Here is a 16,699-nt window from a genome sequence, read left to right as displayed (position 1 = left end):
CCAAGCTCCGTCTGGAACCTATCTGGTTCCATCAGGGGCCTGGGGCGGAACCATCTAGTGTTTTCAAGTTCCGCCTCCCCGCAGCGGGGGGTAGCACCAGGGAAGTCGAGTCGCAGGAGTGAGTGATCTGACCATGACAGGGGAGTGATGGTTAAGTCCCCTCCTCCCAGATCACTCAACCACTGGCCAGAGACATAAACAAGGTCCAGGGTGTGTCCTCCCTCGTGTGTCGGGCCCTGAATCAATTGAGTCAGGTCCATGGCTGTCATGGAAGCCATGAACTCCCGAACCCCCTCGGATGCTTCTCCCACCGATGGCAGGTTAAAATCCCCCATCACTAAGAGTTTGGGGGTCTCAACCGCCACCGATGCGATCAGCTCGAGGAGTTCAGGCAGGGCCGCTGATGTATAGCGAGGAGCCAGGTATACTATCAGCAGACCCAACTGTCTCCCAGGGCCCCATTTCACAACAAGGGATTCACAGCCAGACGTCTGTGGCACAGTGGACTCCCTTGGCTCTAAATCCTCCCGGATAATCGCTGCTACCCCACCACCCCTTCCCTGGGCCCGGGGCTGGTGAAATGCTAGGTAGCCTGGTGGGCACATTTCCACGAGGGGTAAGCCTCCCTCGTGGCCCAACCAGGTCTCCGTTATTCCCGCGAGGTCCGGCTCCCCCTCCAAAATTAGATCGTAGATGAGGGGGGCCTTATTAACGACGGACCTCGCATTGCATAGCAACAGCCTCAGGCCCTGGGTCTGCAGCTCCTGACCACCTAGAACGCGGGGGTTGGTACGAGCGACCGGGTGTAACCAGCACCCACGGTCTCCCAACCGACTATGAGTTCTTAATCTGTCCTCGTATCTGCCCCTCCCTACGACCGTTGAAATCAGCGAGCCCTGTAGAGGAACGATATCCTCCCCCTCCTCCTCCCTTCCGCTCCTTCTGCTCGCGACCACACCAGAAGACCTGGCTCTCTCATCGCTCCTGACCTTAAAAGGCCCTGCCTTTTAAAATCATTAATTTTATATGCATTACATATATTTCATTAATTGTAATTAGCTGTCCTTGGAAATATTTTCATTAAATTGATGTAAAAGGTAATACAGCTAATATATATATATATTAAAATAGCAATATATAATGAAAATCAAAAACCCAACAGAAAATGGTTGTTACACTAATTTGGAAGTGATTATTAACACAAAGAATATGGGGATTTTTATGATAGAATATATTAAGCAAATATAAGAGGCTCTTAAATGCACAGATTGACTTGTCATGATTATCTTGATATTTCTCCGCTTTTTTGATCATAGAGAAAGCATGCATGTTTAAAATGGCAATAGCAATAGCACTTAGACTTATATACCACTTCATAGTACTTTTACAGCCCTCTCTAAGTGGTTTTCTCTAAGTGGTTTAGCATATTGCCCCCAACAATCTGGGTCCTCGTTTTACCCACCTTAGAAGGATGGAAGGCGGAATCAACCTTGAGCTAGTAAGATTTGAACTGCTGCACTGCAACTAGCAGTGAGCTGAAGTAACTTGCAGTACTGCACTCTAACCACTGCGCCCCTTGGCTCTCATACTATCTCTAGTCTTGATGAAGTTAAAATAGGAAATGCCTGTTATGAATGAGATTGGTGGTTTATGGTTACTATTTTGGTTTACTAAATTGAAAAAATGGAATTTGAGTTCATTGAAAAGGAAAAACAATCTCTTTCAATTAAGGAATAAGCAGCTATATGCCTTCAAGAGATACACATTTCAAAATCTTTGTCAGAATATAGACACCTTGGTTCAGAATACAAGGCTTCAGACAAAATAATGAAGTAGCAATATATGTGAAAAAAAGTATGGACATTAGAAAAACAAATTCAAGATGAGGAAAGAAAGTAGACTCATAATATTGTACTTCAGATTGAATTTGGAAAAACGACAGCTGCTTCAAATTTTTTCCTCTGAATGATAACAAAGCAACCTTTTATTAAAATATGTTTCAATCACTTCTTGAAATTACAAAGTGACAGATTCTTATTCTTTGAGATGTGAATGGAGTCTTTCTGCCTTATATGATAAAACAATTTTATTTAAAAGAAATACTGACAAAGTCCCTCAAAATGTCTCAGCCTACATGTCACTGTTATTTCTCTTGGATGCCTAGGTATATAAATAGTTTCATAGAGCCTGTATTTATTGCTTTTCTGTTCATAAAATTTATTCAAGGGTAGACATGTACTGCATGTCTTTGAGAAGGGGAGATGGCAATTCCTTTTTATGAGGTCATTATCCAATAATAGTAAATCTAGAGGAACTTCCAGATCAAAAAGGCAAAGATCTATTGCAAAAATATATTCAACCATGAACTATATACCTTCTTTCCAAATCATCTTAACCTCTGAAGCCTGTGGGACACCTTAGTAAGACATTTCATGAGCGATTTATCTTTCTTGTATCAAAGAAAGAGAAAGCCATGCAAAACACAGAAGGATACATTATTAAATGATCTGAAACTATTAGAATCAAGGCACAAACTCAATCTAATACAAATAGTTCTTGACTTACAACGGTTCATTTAATAACTGTTCAAAGTTACAATGGTGCTGAAAAAAGTGACGTATGACCATTTTTCACACTTAGGACCGATGCAGCATCCCCATGGTCATGTGATTTACATTCGGATGCTTGACCACTGGTTCATAATAATGATGGTTGCAGTGCCCAGGGGTCATGTGGTTGTATTTTATGACCTTCTGACAAGCAAAGTCAATGGGGAAGCCGGATTCACTTAACAAATGATGTTACTAATTTAACATCTGCAGTGATTTACTTAACATATGTGGCACGAAAAGTTGTAAAATGGAACAAAACTCATTTAACAACATACATTAGCTTAGCAACATACATTCTGGGCTCAATTGGGGTCATAGGTCGAGGACTACTTTATCAGATTTAGAAAAGATAAATTGTTGGTCTCAATTGCATATGGAGCAGGATAAACTGTTACTTCTATTTAGGATGGAACCAAACATGTTTCTACAATGAAAGAGGTGGTGCTGCAATTTGGTGAATTATAGCTCTAAATTATATAGTAAACAAACATATGGCCCAAAACATGAGGCAAATATCCAAGTAACATATTCAGATTTAAAGAAATGAAGAAACAAGGGGGAATACTGAGAGACTTGGCCAAATTTGAAAACCATGGAACGTGGAACATTTGCTGGGTCTTTCAAGTATATAATTAGTTAAAAATTATATAAATGTATAAGCAGTTGCTAAAGTATGACTCAGAATTTGAACAAGTGAAATATGGCTTGATTAAATGTATGCAGAATTTGAATGCTGTAATAGAGATGCAGAATGGGAATTTCAATGGAAGAATATTAATTTAATATCATTCTTCAAAAAAACTTGTACAATATTGTTTTATCACTGGTATATTACACCTGATTGCTAAAATGGACAATTTATTCTCTATAAATTGCTGGAAAATTTAAAAGTTGAATTCCTATTTTATTCTATAATATTCTTATTAAACTTTACTAAACATAGCTTTGCATATGATCACTGCTGCAAGAATATTATATGCCTTTTACTGGAAGGTTGTTTGATCCCATTTGTGGAAGAATGATTAACAAAGTTGTAGGAGTATGCTTTTATGTCTAGAATAACCTTATTTCATGGAAGTAAGTCTGTCATAGAATTCAACAGAACCTGAAAACCATTTCTAGACTATATGCATTTGTGCTACATCCAACAGTTGGTTTATATACAGAACCTATATTTCAACTTTATAGGATACCAAATCACAATGGATTCTCACTATTAATTAATTGTACTTGGCAATTTATACTGTCTTTATTATGGCTCTTGATATTCAGTGTTACTTTAGAGCTTAGTAGTCATTGTAATCCTTTAAAACAATATAATATACCATATTTTTCGGACTATAAGACGCACTGGTGTATAAGATGCACCAAGATTTCGAAGAGATAAGTAAGAAAAAAAAGTTTTTGTCCTACGCAGACCCCAAGAGCACTCTGCAGGCTTCAAAAGGGCTGGGGAAAGGCAAAAACAACCCCATTTTTCACCAAAACGGGAGCATTTTTCCCTTCCCCAGCTCTGCTGAAGCCTGCAAATTGCTTCGGGGGGGGGGGAGGCAAAAATGCCCCCGTTTTTTGCCCATTTTTCACAAAAATGGGATGTGTGGGCGGGGCTTCAGGAGGCAAAAAATGGCTGTATTCTGTGTATAAGATGCATCAACATTTCCACGCTCTTTTAGGGGAGGGAAAGGTGCATCTTATACTCCGAAAAATATGGTATTCAGCTATTTATAACTATATACTTGAAAATGATAACCTCCTATTTCAAAAACCCCTTGCTTAATCATCTGTAATCTTCTGTTTTACCTGTTCTTGTTTTTTATGATTGTTTATTTACTTCCTTTGATGCCTAATAGAAAAAAGAAAAAAGTCAGATTTTTCTGTATAAGCACAACAGATAAGTCTGATATAGGTAGGGGAATCTGAGCAATCTGATAAACAAAGTTATTATTACTTTCCACAGCCAAACACAGTACAGACTTTCTGACATATTATTTATGACATTTATACTGCTTAGCTGTTTTTTATATTCTAGCATATATAAAGATATACATGAAAGCAAGTGAATGATCCTTATCTACAGGTATAGTGGCAGTGGGATATATCGGGGTAAGAGCAAACAAAGCAAGGAGTTTACAGCTGCCAATTGTTCAACAATATGTATATGAATTCAATTACATGATTTCTTAACCACACATAGTTCTATGCAATAAAATGATAGGAACTTGTTGTTGCTTGTATTACTCCTGCTGAATTGAAGGTGGGCAGTAGCAAATTTAATTTTTTCATCCATTAAAGTAGAAAAGGAACACCTCCCCACAGATGTGAACTTATTGTGGAAACCTTTCCAGTATGCATGCATTACACTAAGTCCTTGTCAATTTGATATGTTCCTAATAAAAAGACTTTAATGGAATATGGTTGCTTTGGACTATTCATTTGGGGGACATATTACTTGGAAGCTTGACAATATCTATATAAATATCTATATATCTATCTATATCTATCTATAAATAGCTATAGAATGAAATATATTAAAGATAGTGTATTATTTAAATATAGCTGTTTCATACAGTTATGATAACATCTTCAAAAACTGCTTCCTTAGAGTTCTGCTAATATTTCGACTGATCTTTTATTTAGAATTTTTTCTGAATGCTTAATTTCCTTGCCCCCCCCAAGAAAATTCCTCAGATGAATGTTAGTAACAGATTAAGCCTAAATTACATCTGTACTCAAATAAACCTATAGTTGATTCTTTTAAATCTTTTTTTGAAATGGTGTTAAGCTATACTAGGTTTACTCATTCTGTTACACCAGAGGTGGGTTGCTGTGGGTTTGGTGCGGATCAGCCGAACCGGTAGTAGCAGCGGCGGGAGGCTCCGCTCACGCACCCGAATGCTTCTGTGCATGCGCAGAAGGGTTGCGTGCATGCAGGAGCGCACCTGAACCGGCAGTAAAAAAATTGGCAACCCACCTCTGTGTTACACCTGACTAAGGTTTATCCCATAGGCTGTGCTGATGCATCCTATAGCAATGGTCAGACAGAAGGACACAATACAGGTGTATATAATAGGGGTATGTAGCATTTTAGATTCAACTCCAAAAAATGTTCCAGAGCACATGGGGGCATAAATATAGCTCTTTCTAACTTTAAAGCATCTGCATTTCTAATCCCCCATGCACAGGATTGCCTTCCAATGCAACTCTCACGTGTCCCAGAGAAGGATGTGGTTTCTTTAAAGTCGTACACATTAACTCTTGTACTCTACTTTCAAGATCTGCCATCAGGATGAGATAATTTGCATCAGAAGAGAAAAAGTAATTGTTTTATCACTGCCCGTTAATTTTGCTCTGAAACTTTATGGTCAACTGCAAATGCCTGAGGTCATTTGCAAAGGAAGAATTGGTCAGGACTGTATTCTATGTTGCTGTAGTTTAATGAACAGTTTCCTTATCCTACCATCACTTTAACAATAATCATCAGCCAAAGTTTAGCTTCTGCGAGAAGAGTCACCGTCATGTGGAACAAAATCCTTCATTCATTTATTCATGCATGCATGCATTCAATCAATCAATCAATCATTGGACCAAGAACAGCTAAAATAAATTCTACAAAGGAGTAAAGCAATAACCAATCAGCCAATTCAAAGTATACACAGAAAGTTATGGTCATCTATGGTAAACCACAGCCAACAGCTTGATTGAATATCTACATTTTCAGTTATAGCCAAACAGAAATTAATACTGCACAAGCTTGGCTTCTGAAAAGGAGACTGAGATAATGACTTAGCCAGAACTGAGAAGACTCTCTCCTGGAAATACTATATTAGGTCTTCTTCATATTACATTATACCCAGGGAGTAGAGAAAATAACTCTATAACAGTTCTTGATGTTTCAAAGGACTATAGAAGAACAGGGGAGCTTTAACAACTGCAATAAGCTGTTGGGTACAACAAAAGCTCTTGAGCAACCAATGCAACTCCTTTAAAATGGACTTTATATGATTTTGAATTATGCTCTCAATATCCATTTGCGGTGTCTTCTATATGAAAGTTCAATGAAAATTCAACACAGAGCACATGCAATAGCACAAATAGAAAGTTATCAAAATATGTTATTACTATCAAATCATTGCTCTAGGAATGATTATAGGCCATAAGTTAGTAGAAGTTGAACAGAAAGCTAATTAAGGTTATGAGTCAGAATTGAAATTTTCAATGTGGAACCTACAGAAATCTCTTCTGGTGCTTTCTGCTGCACCTTTCTTTCTTTTTTAATGAAACAGGAAGCATGCATGGATTGGGTTCAATCTATAAGACATTGCTTGATACATCCCAAGTGCTGTGATGTAAAGGGGTTTACAAGTATTAAACAGCTGGTGGGATGGTAAACCAGGAAGCTATTGGCAATCCGCGTGCTAACTTTATAATACCGGTAGTTGCGATTCTTGGTTTACAGGGATAACTTGACAGGAATTTTGAGCTGTAGTTTCTGATCATTTTCAAAGGCAGCCCCACATGTAGCACATTGCAGCAATCCAGCCAGATGGTGAACAAGTTATGAATTACCAACAGAACATCTTGGTCATAACTGGTGCACCAGCTGAAGGTGGATGAATGTTCTTCTGGCCATGACTTTCATTGTTCAATTAGGACCCACAAGTCCAGAAGAACTTTCCAGAAGAAAGTATGAATAAACTTGTTTGGAAACAGCATGACCCTGCCTCTACTACTAGAGCAGATCTTACAAGATCACTCTAATGATAGGAGATCTTGTATTGGTAGTGTTTAACTTGATCTTATAATCTCTAGACACTGGTTCAGAACTTCAACAGTCTCTCCAATTCATCCCAGATAGCAACATATAACTGGATATCATTAGCATATTGATGACACCCTACTTTGAACAGTGAAACATCTCTCCCAGCAGTTTCACTTGCGTGTCAAATAATATGGAGAAGAACACTAAAACATTCTCCATGATCACTAAGTGGAGACTTTAATGAGGTAGAACCACCATAAAAAGACCTGGTAGTTCCAACCCCTGCAAGTGGTTCAGAAGGATATTATGGTCAATGTTAGATCTTATATGATCAAGGGATGCAGTTCCACCAACAAAGTTTCAACCAAAGTAATTGACCAGAGCAAAAACCAAATGCTGTTTTTGTCCCATAACTAGCTCTGAATCCTGACTGGAAAGGATCCAGATAATCCATTCTTTTGTAACTGACCAGCTACCATTTGTAAATTGTCTTTGCAATGAATTGCACACCAAATTGTCAAAGCATTCCCTCTGGAATCATCTGGATCCATTAAGAACGCTTGCAGATGTTCATGGCTGTTGTGAAACTGCAACTTGAAAAGGAAGGGATCTCACAACAGTTGCAGAGGATATAGAAAATGGCATTGAAGGACAGCAGAGAGAATCATTACCAAGGCAATGATGAGACAAATCTGACGAGCCCATTCCAAGAAAAAAACTTCAGGCCCCTTCCTAATTCACACAACGATAAGGGAGGTACATTCATATTTGCAAGATTCTGTTATAATATCTGTTCTAGTAACAGTAATTTTTGGAGGCAAATGATACTTGTTTCTTCATTCAGTCTACCTTATACGTATTTAATTTAATTTAATTTAATTAGCACTTCTAGACCGCCCCCTCTCCCAAAAGGGACTCGGGGCGGTGTACAGTCCATATCAAAAACATCATACATAATAACAATTAAAAATTATTAAATGGATAAATACATAAATAAGAGGAGGATAAAATAGACAGAACTGTAATTGCTAAATAAATAATTTAAAATATACAAAGTTTAAAACCCCAGTGTCTTATAAAATTAAGTCCCCTAAAAAACCAGTAGGAAATATATATGCCAGGAGGTAGACGTTAAGAATTATGCCAGACCAGCCAGTCGGAACAGGTGAGTCTTCAGTTTCTGCCGGAAGGAGCGGAAGTCAGTGGTGGTTCTAATGTCGGGGGGGGGAGGTCATTCCAGAGGGTTGGGCCCATCACAGAGAAGGCCCTACTCCTTGGTGTCGCCCGTTGGCATTGCCTAGTGGACGGCACCAGGAGAAGCCCCTCCCTGTGAGAGCGAATTGGCCGCAGGGATGTATGTGGGAGGATGCGATCCCGCAGGTAACTAGGCCCTATGCCATGGAGCGCTTTAAAGATGATGGTCAAAACCTTGAAACGCACCCGAAAGACCACAGGTAGCCAGTGCAGCTCGCGCAGGAGCGGTATTACGTGGGAGTACCTAGTACTCCCCATGACTGCCCGTGCGGCTGCGTTCTGGACTAGCTGCAGTCTTCGTGCGCGTCCCAAGGGAAGCCCCATGTAGAGAGCATTACAGTAGTCCAGGCGAGACGTCACCAGTGCATGAGTGACCGTGCGTAGGGCATCCGGTCCAGAAGGGGGCGCAATATAATTGAGACAATAGCAAAGGATAGATTCTCCATATTCAAATTTCATCTCATCCGTTCTAAATTAAACACCAAGTCAAATGAATTGAACACAGCCCTAAATTTCATCCTTGTAGTACCCCAAACCCCTAAACTCATATAATCAAAATCTGCAAATCAATTTATTTTTGCAGCATTTTCTTAAAAAAAAAAAGTTAAAATCTGTTTTTAACAAATGCTATTCTAAGTTGTTTTTTTAAAAAAAAAAAATCACACACCACAATTTACCTCACCAGACAATGAGTGTCCCCTTCAGGCTTCCTGCCACCTTTAAAGAAAAAAAAGTCAAACATTGCTGGCATCATGAAAAGGATGCTGGCCTCACTCTAGAAGTTTCTTCAAGTAACTTCTGAAACTGACTGGCCCGTTCTCTCTTGAGAAATCCCCCCCCCCAAATAATGCTATTGACAAAGGTTGCTTGTGTAAAGCGCTAGATTTTTTATGGTAACCTGCACCAATGCCTCTTTTGTAGCCCTGAATTTTTGCCCTGAAAACCCACAATCCCATTCCATAAAATCAACATTAATGATTAGATAGTCCGTGCACTCCACAGAATCCATAACCATCAGCGCACCAAGAAGACTGCATCACTAATGTTCATGATTTTGGCTAATTTTTTTCAGATAGTTTTAAGCAGAGAAATAGAAATGGTTTGTATCTGGGAGGCTTCCTTTTTCCATTTCCATTCTTAAATCCAAGGGATGCGGTGGCTCAGAGGCTAAGACGCTGAGCTTGTTGATCAGAAAGGTCGGCAGTTCGAATCCCTAGCGCCACGTAACAGAGTGAGCTCACGTTACTTGTCTCAGCTTCTGCCAATGTAGCAGTTCAAAAGCATGTAAAAATGCAAGTAGAAAAATAGGAAAGTTAACAGTGTTCCATGTGCCTTAGGCATTTAGTCATGCCTCCATGACCAGGGAGACATCTTCGGACAGTGCTGGCTCTTCAGCTTTGAAGTGGAGGTAAGCACCGCCCCCTAGAGTCAAGAACAACTAGCACCTATGTGCGAGGGGAACCTTTACCTTTTACCTTTATCTATTCTTAAATCCCATCCTAGTTAAAATTACAAATAAAGGATAAATGTTATATACATAAAAGAGGGATAAAGTTTGAGGTAATTAGCCAAAATATAGGTAGTTAAGTAAATGATAATGAAAATAAGAGTGTTAAAAATGGTGAAACTCAGTGGTAAAGTACTTGGAAGGAAAATATTGTATATAAAAATACATACCGATCTAAAACTGCTATAAGAAGGAACATGAGGTTCCGGCGTGTTGTATAAATATAGTCTATGTATTTGTGTGTTTGAAATAAAAAAATGAAAAATAAAAATACAAGTAAAGAAAATAGAAAAAAGAAAGAAATCGCTCATGTGTCTTCTGGTAATATCACAGCATCATAAAATAATCTTCTGTAGCCTTCTGAAGACAGGAAAGCTAAGCAGCAGCCTCTGACATTTCAAACATTACATACCTCAAATAAAGCAAACTTTAGCCTAACAGCCCACTAATCGTCTACCAAACTTCTTAAGATGGAAAATCTTTTCTATATCCAGTAAGTTTCATACAGATTTCATGTTATGTTTCTTCAAGTTACATGTACTGTTGTAGACTACAACTGGTCCACTTGCTATATAATGTTCCTGGAAAATCTGATTCTGTTTCTGGAGATATAGGCAAACATTTAAAGTTTACAGTTGGCATTAGTTTCATTATAGTTTTGCTTCCTTTCACAAAAAAAGTTCAGTTACTTTTAAAAAGAAAATATGCCATAATAAAATAGCATAACTTTGATTTGGAAAACTTAACTTTTCCCATTTAATGTGTTTCAAATTTAAAAAGATCTAAGGGGGAAAAGGGGGTATGTGATTCAAATTCAGCTTTTAAGCAAAAATGACAGTGTCCTCACGAGTTAATGTTAATCCTTTAATTAAGAATTTCAAAGATTTAAATACTTTCCCTGACCTTGGCTTTAAATAATTATGCTAAGTGCAGATTTCTTTAAATTCAGAAAAGATTCTGAACTGTTGATCATAGTTATGTAATAGTTTCAAGCTGGCAGATTTCCAACATAAGCTGTTTAAAATTAGAGGCGAAGAATATGATACCCGCAAATGAAATGTCAGTTTCCCAAATGCTTTTCCAATTCTATATGCTAATTGTTCCATTTGGTTGCCGTATTTCATCTTGCAATAAATTATAGATGGTACTTTAATATATGCTAAAGCATTTAAACACCTGGATGTCAACTAATGTAGATAAGTATTTTGAGAAGCTCCTTTGTAGTCTAACATCAAGTATTTAAGCACCATCAAAAAGGAATTTTGCCAAAGCAATGGCAAAACAAGCCAAACCAAAGCCCTAAATGTAAAGTAAAATGAAGCTTTATTTTATAAGGAGAAGTGTTTTGCTCCATTTATATTTCAGAAAACTAGTAATATCATTTAATACGGTATATATGTTGATACATTAATAGGACAAATATTCAAGTTCTTGATTTAAAAAGTGTTAATGTAATTATATCAAACAAAGAAAAACAAAGATAGTAAATAAGATATAGACTAGAAAGTATTTCCCTTCTGAGGTATATCATGACTGAACTTGAATATTCAAGTTGACAAGAACACAATTTCATAATACTTGATTCTGGTCCACACTCTCTGATTTTTCATTTGAACCAAGACATGCAAGTTCAATTTACTACAATTATGACAAAAGAAAATGCTGGGCAGAGGTGGAGTAAAAATCAGGCTAAATAGGAATGTACTGAATTGATAGGGTCTCTGGTACCCTGTTAATAATAATATACATTGTGGCTCAGTCCTTGTGCTTATTTATTGATTGAATTTGTTTATTAAATGCATTTCACCCTTCTCTCACTACCCAAAATGACTCTAGCAGCTTAAAATATAGTAAAAACTGAGATATAAAAACAATGATAAACATAAAAGCAAAATAAAATTGTAAAAGATTAAATACAGACTAAAAATGATGGGGTCAGAGCGGAGCAGAGGTGGTGCATTCTCTCTGTCACTGCACCAATCATCTATAAGCCTACAGTTTCTGATCATCCGCTGATCAAGAAATCCAGAGAAAAATCATCTAACTTTCAGTTTACTCTTTTGCAAAAGAGGAATATTTTTTTAACCACTCTTAACTTTTACTCCAGTGCAGGAGTGTATAGAAGAACTTTAAGTAACTTGGAAAGGCAAAGTCAGAATTAACTTTTAAATTTAATGAGAAAACCTGCAGAGTGCATCCACAACTCAGTACCACAAATTCTTATAAACTATCTTAAACTTCCCTCTTTATTACATTGAAATAATTTTAGCAGATCTGACTACACTCAATAACTAATTACACTTTGATAATAAGCTAAGAAGGGAAAAACAAAGTTTTATGGCTATAACATAACAGGCAATATGAAGGGGAAAAAATCAGGAATAATTGATGAATACATTACTTACAAATCCTTTAACAAGCAGCCTAAATAAATTTGATTCCAGTTCAGATGGTGGGAAATCCCAGGCCCTAACTATATACCCATAGTTATAAACTTACTTGGCCCAAGTTCCTAATCTTAGTTTTTCGATTGCATGCTGGGAAACTGCACTCCATAAAAATGTCTTCATGTGTTTGATAAGTGTCCCTTCTGTCACATTACAAATTACATCCCTATGGCAATCTTCAAAAGGGTATTTGGTTCTGTATTCCAGACTCTGGAGAGACGGTTTGCATTCAGCTCTGGAACAAGAGGTTAGATATCCACTGGGGTATATCTCAATTTCCAATAAACTATGCTCTTTGAATTTTGGAATAGGCCTGAGTTACTGCTTTGGGCCCAAGTGACTGCTTTGAGAATGATTCTCATTATTTATTTGTTTGTTTATGTAGATTTAAAGAATTCCTGACTCCAACTGATTCTGGGTACTTTACATAAGAAAAAGCCAGATCAATAAAACAGAGACACAGATGATATACATCCAGAAAGCAACCTACGGAGTAGAATAAAATCATCAACCATGTTGTCCTTGAGGCCTAAGAGAACAGCCAAGTTTTCTGTATCTTTCAAATCATCATCCGGATGGGAACCATATGGATCGCTGGGGAAGATTGCTCCAGAGAACAGATGCAACAACAAGGAAGACACACCTATAAAGTTCCCACCGATGACATTATTTGAGGGGATACGAACTGCCTCCATGCTACCAGATTTTATCAGAGAGATAGAAACAACTAGTGATACAAGGTCCCACAAATAACCAGTCTCTGTGCCATGTTTAAATAATCATGCTCTATATATCCAGAAGCCAACTGGCAACTAGTGCAGCTCATACAGTATTGTTATCACACAGGCAGTGATGTGCAGTGAGGTTTATGGCTGGTGAGGCACTGACGTCATCACAATCTTTTTATTAAAATGCCTTTGTAATACAGGGGGTTTTAATAAAAGGATCTGTGCCGTTTTGTCCCGTCCTTGCGTGTTTCGAAGGGGTGGCGGGTAAGAGCGTATCGCCAAGGTCCATATGCGGTGACCACAAGTGGCCAACAACAACAAAAAAAGAGATTTGGGGGGGAGCAAGGAGCCGAGGAGTTCCTTGTGTTTTCCACAAGGGAGGACAGTCCCTCCGAGGGGAGGGGGGGAGAGAGAGAGATGATGATGATGATGATAATTAAGTATCAAAAATCTTTTAAGTTTGACAATATAATACGTTATCCAAAATTATAAATAATCTTATTTTCAGATGAATTTTTTGCCATCTGTTATTTTCTTTTTAAAAAGTCAGACTTGCTTCCAATTTGTGCCTTCTGGCAAAGTGCAGGTTTTTTTGGCAAGAGATCTAGCTTGCTATTGCTTTCGTCATAGGTCTGAGAAAGTTAGTTTCTTTCTTTCTTTCTTTCTTTCTTTCTTTCTTTCTTTCTTTCTTTCTTTCCTCTTCCTTTCTTTCCCCCTGATTTCTTTCCCTCTCTTTTCTCTCTCTCTCATTCTCTCCCTTCAGCTCTCTCTCATTTCTCTCTCCCTCTCCCCCTTCTCTTTCTAATTTGTTTCCCTCTTTTTTCCCTCTCTCCCATTCTCTCCTTCCAGCTCTCTTTCATTTCTCTCTATCTCTCTCTCTTTCTCCCCTTTTCTCTTTCATCTCTTTCTTGTGCATGCAAGCAAAATATCCCAGGATCACGGTGGCGGGGACAGCGACTCCTTCCGCTGAGCTGCGGAGAATAGCCACACTGTGCAAGAGACTCCTTAGCGCTAGACTCAGGTCAGCGCGAGCCACGGTCCCCTTCCCCTCCTTCCTGAGCCAACATGCAGTACACACACGCACGCACACCAAACAAAAAAATTTAATAAAATAAAAAGTGGCAGAAATGGAGAAAGGAGTGAGACCTCCAGAAAATAAAAGAAGCAGGAAGCTGACTCATCCTGTAAAAAGGGAAATCAATGAAGAGATGAAGGTACATCTCTGCGCTCTCCCTTTATTGTCACTGTATCGCAAGCGAGAAGGTAAGAAAAAGGGAAGAGTTGAGTCGCAGGAAGAATGAGCGCCCTCTACTATGAGGCAGGAGAACTGCATGCCCCACCTACCTCAGGAATTTTTTAGGCTTTTAACCCTCGCTTAACTCTGCTCAAGCGATCATAAAACGCCTAAAAAGTCAGACTAGATGAGGCATGCAGTTCTCCTGCCTCATAGTAGAGGGCGTTTTTTTAGAGGCTTTTTTAAACAGTTAGGCAGTCATTCACGGTGAGGCAGCAGCTCAGCACTCACCTCAGCACTCACCTTTTCCCTTTTACATTTTTTTTTCTTTTCATGATGAGAGTGGTGAGGCTGTGCCTCCCCTGCCTCCCCTGACTGCACTTCACTGCACACAGGCATTTCTGTGGCATTAACACCCATGCTGCCACATTTTGGAGTTGATATATTCTTGGATCAGGTGCTTCTGTTTGAGGAGATGCAATGAAATGACTTACTGAATCGCCTCTCTCTGCCTCAATGCCAATCAAAATTGGGCCATCTCAAACAAGTACTTTCCTTCAGTGACAGCAACACATGCGCAGATGTCCCAGTTATCCAGAGAAGTGAAGTGACATGGCTACTCTATTATTCTGAAGCAGAGTAGCTCTTTGTGTTATAGTTTTCATTTGAAAGCATGCTTTGCCAGAGACCTCAACTAAGAAACCCTTCCAACACCTATACAGGGTTGGTTTATGTGCATTGTGGAGAATGAAGATAGTAACATGCTGTTCACACTTCCCACACTTACTTCAACACTGAGTTAGTTCCACATTAAATTATAATATGCTCGAATTGCAATATCTTAATCAGATATTTTTATTCTTACCTTTTCCAGGACCATCTCCTTTTCTACAGCATTAGTCTTTTTCAGGTCCAGAATCATTTTTTCTGACTCAGCTTTCTTTTTGTTCATGGCAGCCTCATGATCTCGAGCAGTTCTTTGCTTTTCTTCTTCCCGAAGAAGACTAAGTTCCACCAATTGTTGTTTTCTTTGAGTATTCACCTGAATCAGCTCTTCCCTCAGAGTGTGGATCTGGCGTTCCATGTCACAGATGATCTTTAAAATAACAATACCACCAATCAACAAGAACAAATACTTAATTTTTATACACACACACAGACACAGACACACACACACAGTTTGCATCGGTTAGAACAGAAAAGCTGCCATATCAAAAATAGGAAAATGCTTTCTCAAACTTTTGACAAATTATAGTGAACCTTATAAGTAAACCTCCAGTGAGAATTCACAGTGAAGTAGATAACCCCAAAGGAGCAGGGATGGCACTGTGGTAGAGATCAGCAGTCATACAGTGAATTCTGGCCAATACAGCTTCTCTGGAAAAAACAGAGATTGTGAGATTGCCCACTTGTAACTGGGATAGCAGAAACTGAGGGGGTTTTTTTTGTAGTTGGCTCATGAATTGAGCAGTTGAAGTTGAGGGATTTCAATCAAGCTCACTGTCATAATGCAACCTATATGGACAAAAGGTTGAAGCAAGCCTCATTTCTTAAACATTTTCAGTTATCACTAATTTACAAATAGAGATTTTCTCAATGCAACATGAACCAGACTGTAATGCTGTCTGTAACTATGGAGATACCGACTGGGATGTTAACAAACAATGGAATGCCATTTGAGACAAAAATATTAAGGGCATAGGAAGACAAAGTAGAAAAAGTAATGACCCTTATTTTGTTAAGGACCTGGGTGTACTTATCTCTGACAATTTATGTGGTAAAGTTCATTGCAACATCATTGCTAAAAGAAAAAAGAAAAGAAAAAGCACCGAAAGTTGTGAATTTAATTCTATGAAGTTTTTTCCTCCCTGGAAATATTATATTGCTCACTGAGCTTACAAAACATACATTATGCCAATCCTAGAATACTGTTCAGCTGTCTTGAATCCTTTCCATACAACGGACATGAATACAATCAAATGAGTTTAGAAGTAATTTATACAAAAAGTCTTGCATTCTTCTGTGCATAATAGAATATGCATAGATGGCTTGAAATTATGCTACTAGACTTGAAATTCTTGGTTTGGATAGTTTAGAACTGTGACACTTGCAGTCAGTCTTAGGTGTTGCATACAAAATTGTACATAGTAATGCTATA

General features: G+C 38.3%; 1 protein-coding gene across 5 annotated transcripts in view; it reads right to left on the bottom strand.

The window, feature by feature from the left end:
• CEP112 (centrosomal protein 112) overlaps window positions 1-16,699 on the bottom strand; it is a 308,615-nt gene that overhangs the window by 123,199 nt on the left and 168,717 nt on the right. For all 5 annotated transcript variants that reach the window (XR_014175685.1, XM_081956682.1, XM_081956685.1 and 2 more), the window contains one exon: window positions 15,407-15,637. Coding sequence is in view for 4 of the 5 variants with exons in the window: in XM_081956682.1 (XP_081812808.1) it covers window positions 15,407-15,637 (231 nt within the window). In the remaining variant the exon portion in view is untranslated. The remainder of the gene's footprint in view (window positions 1-15,406; window positions 15,638-16,699) is intronic.

This window comes from Natrix helvetica, assembly GCF_964273705.1.
Source record: "Natrix helvetica genome assembly, chromosome: 1".
NCBI lineage: Eukaryota > Metazoa > Chordata > Lepidosauria > Squamata > Natricidae > Natrix > Natrix helvetica.
The sequence above is the reverse complement of the archived record's forward strand: the minus strand, read 5'-3'. Positions and strand labels throughout refer to the sequence as shown.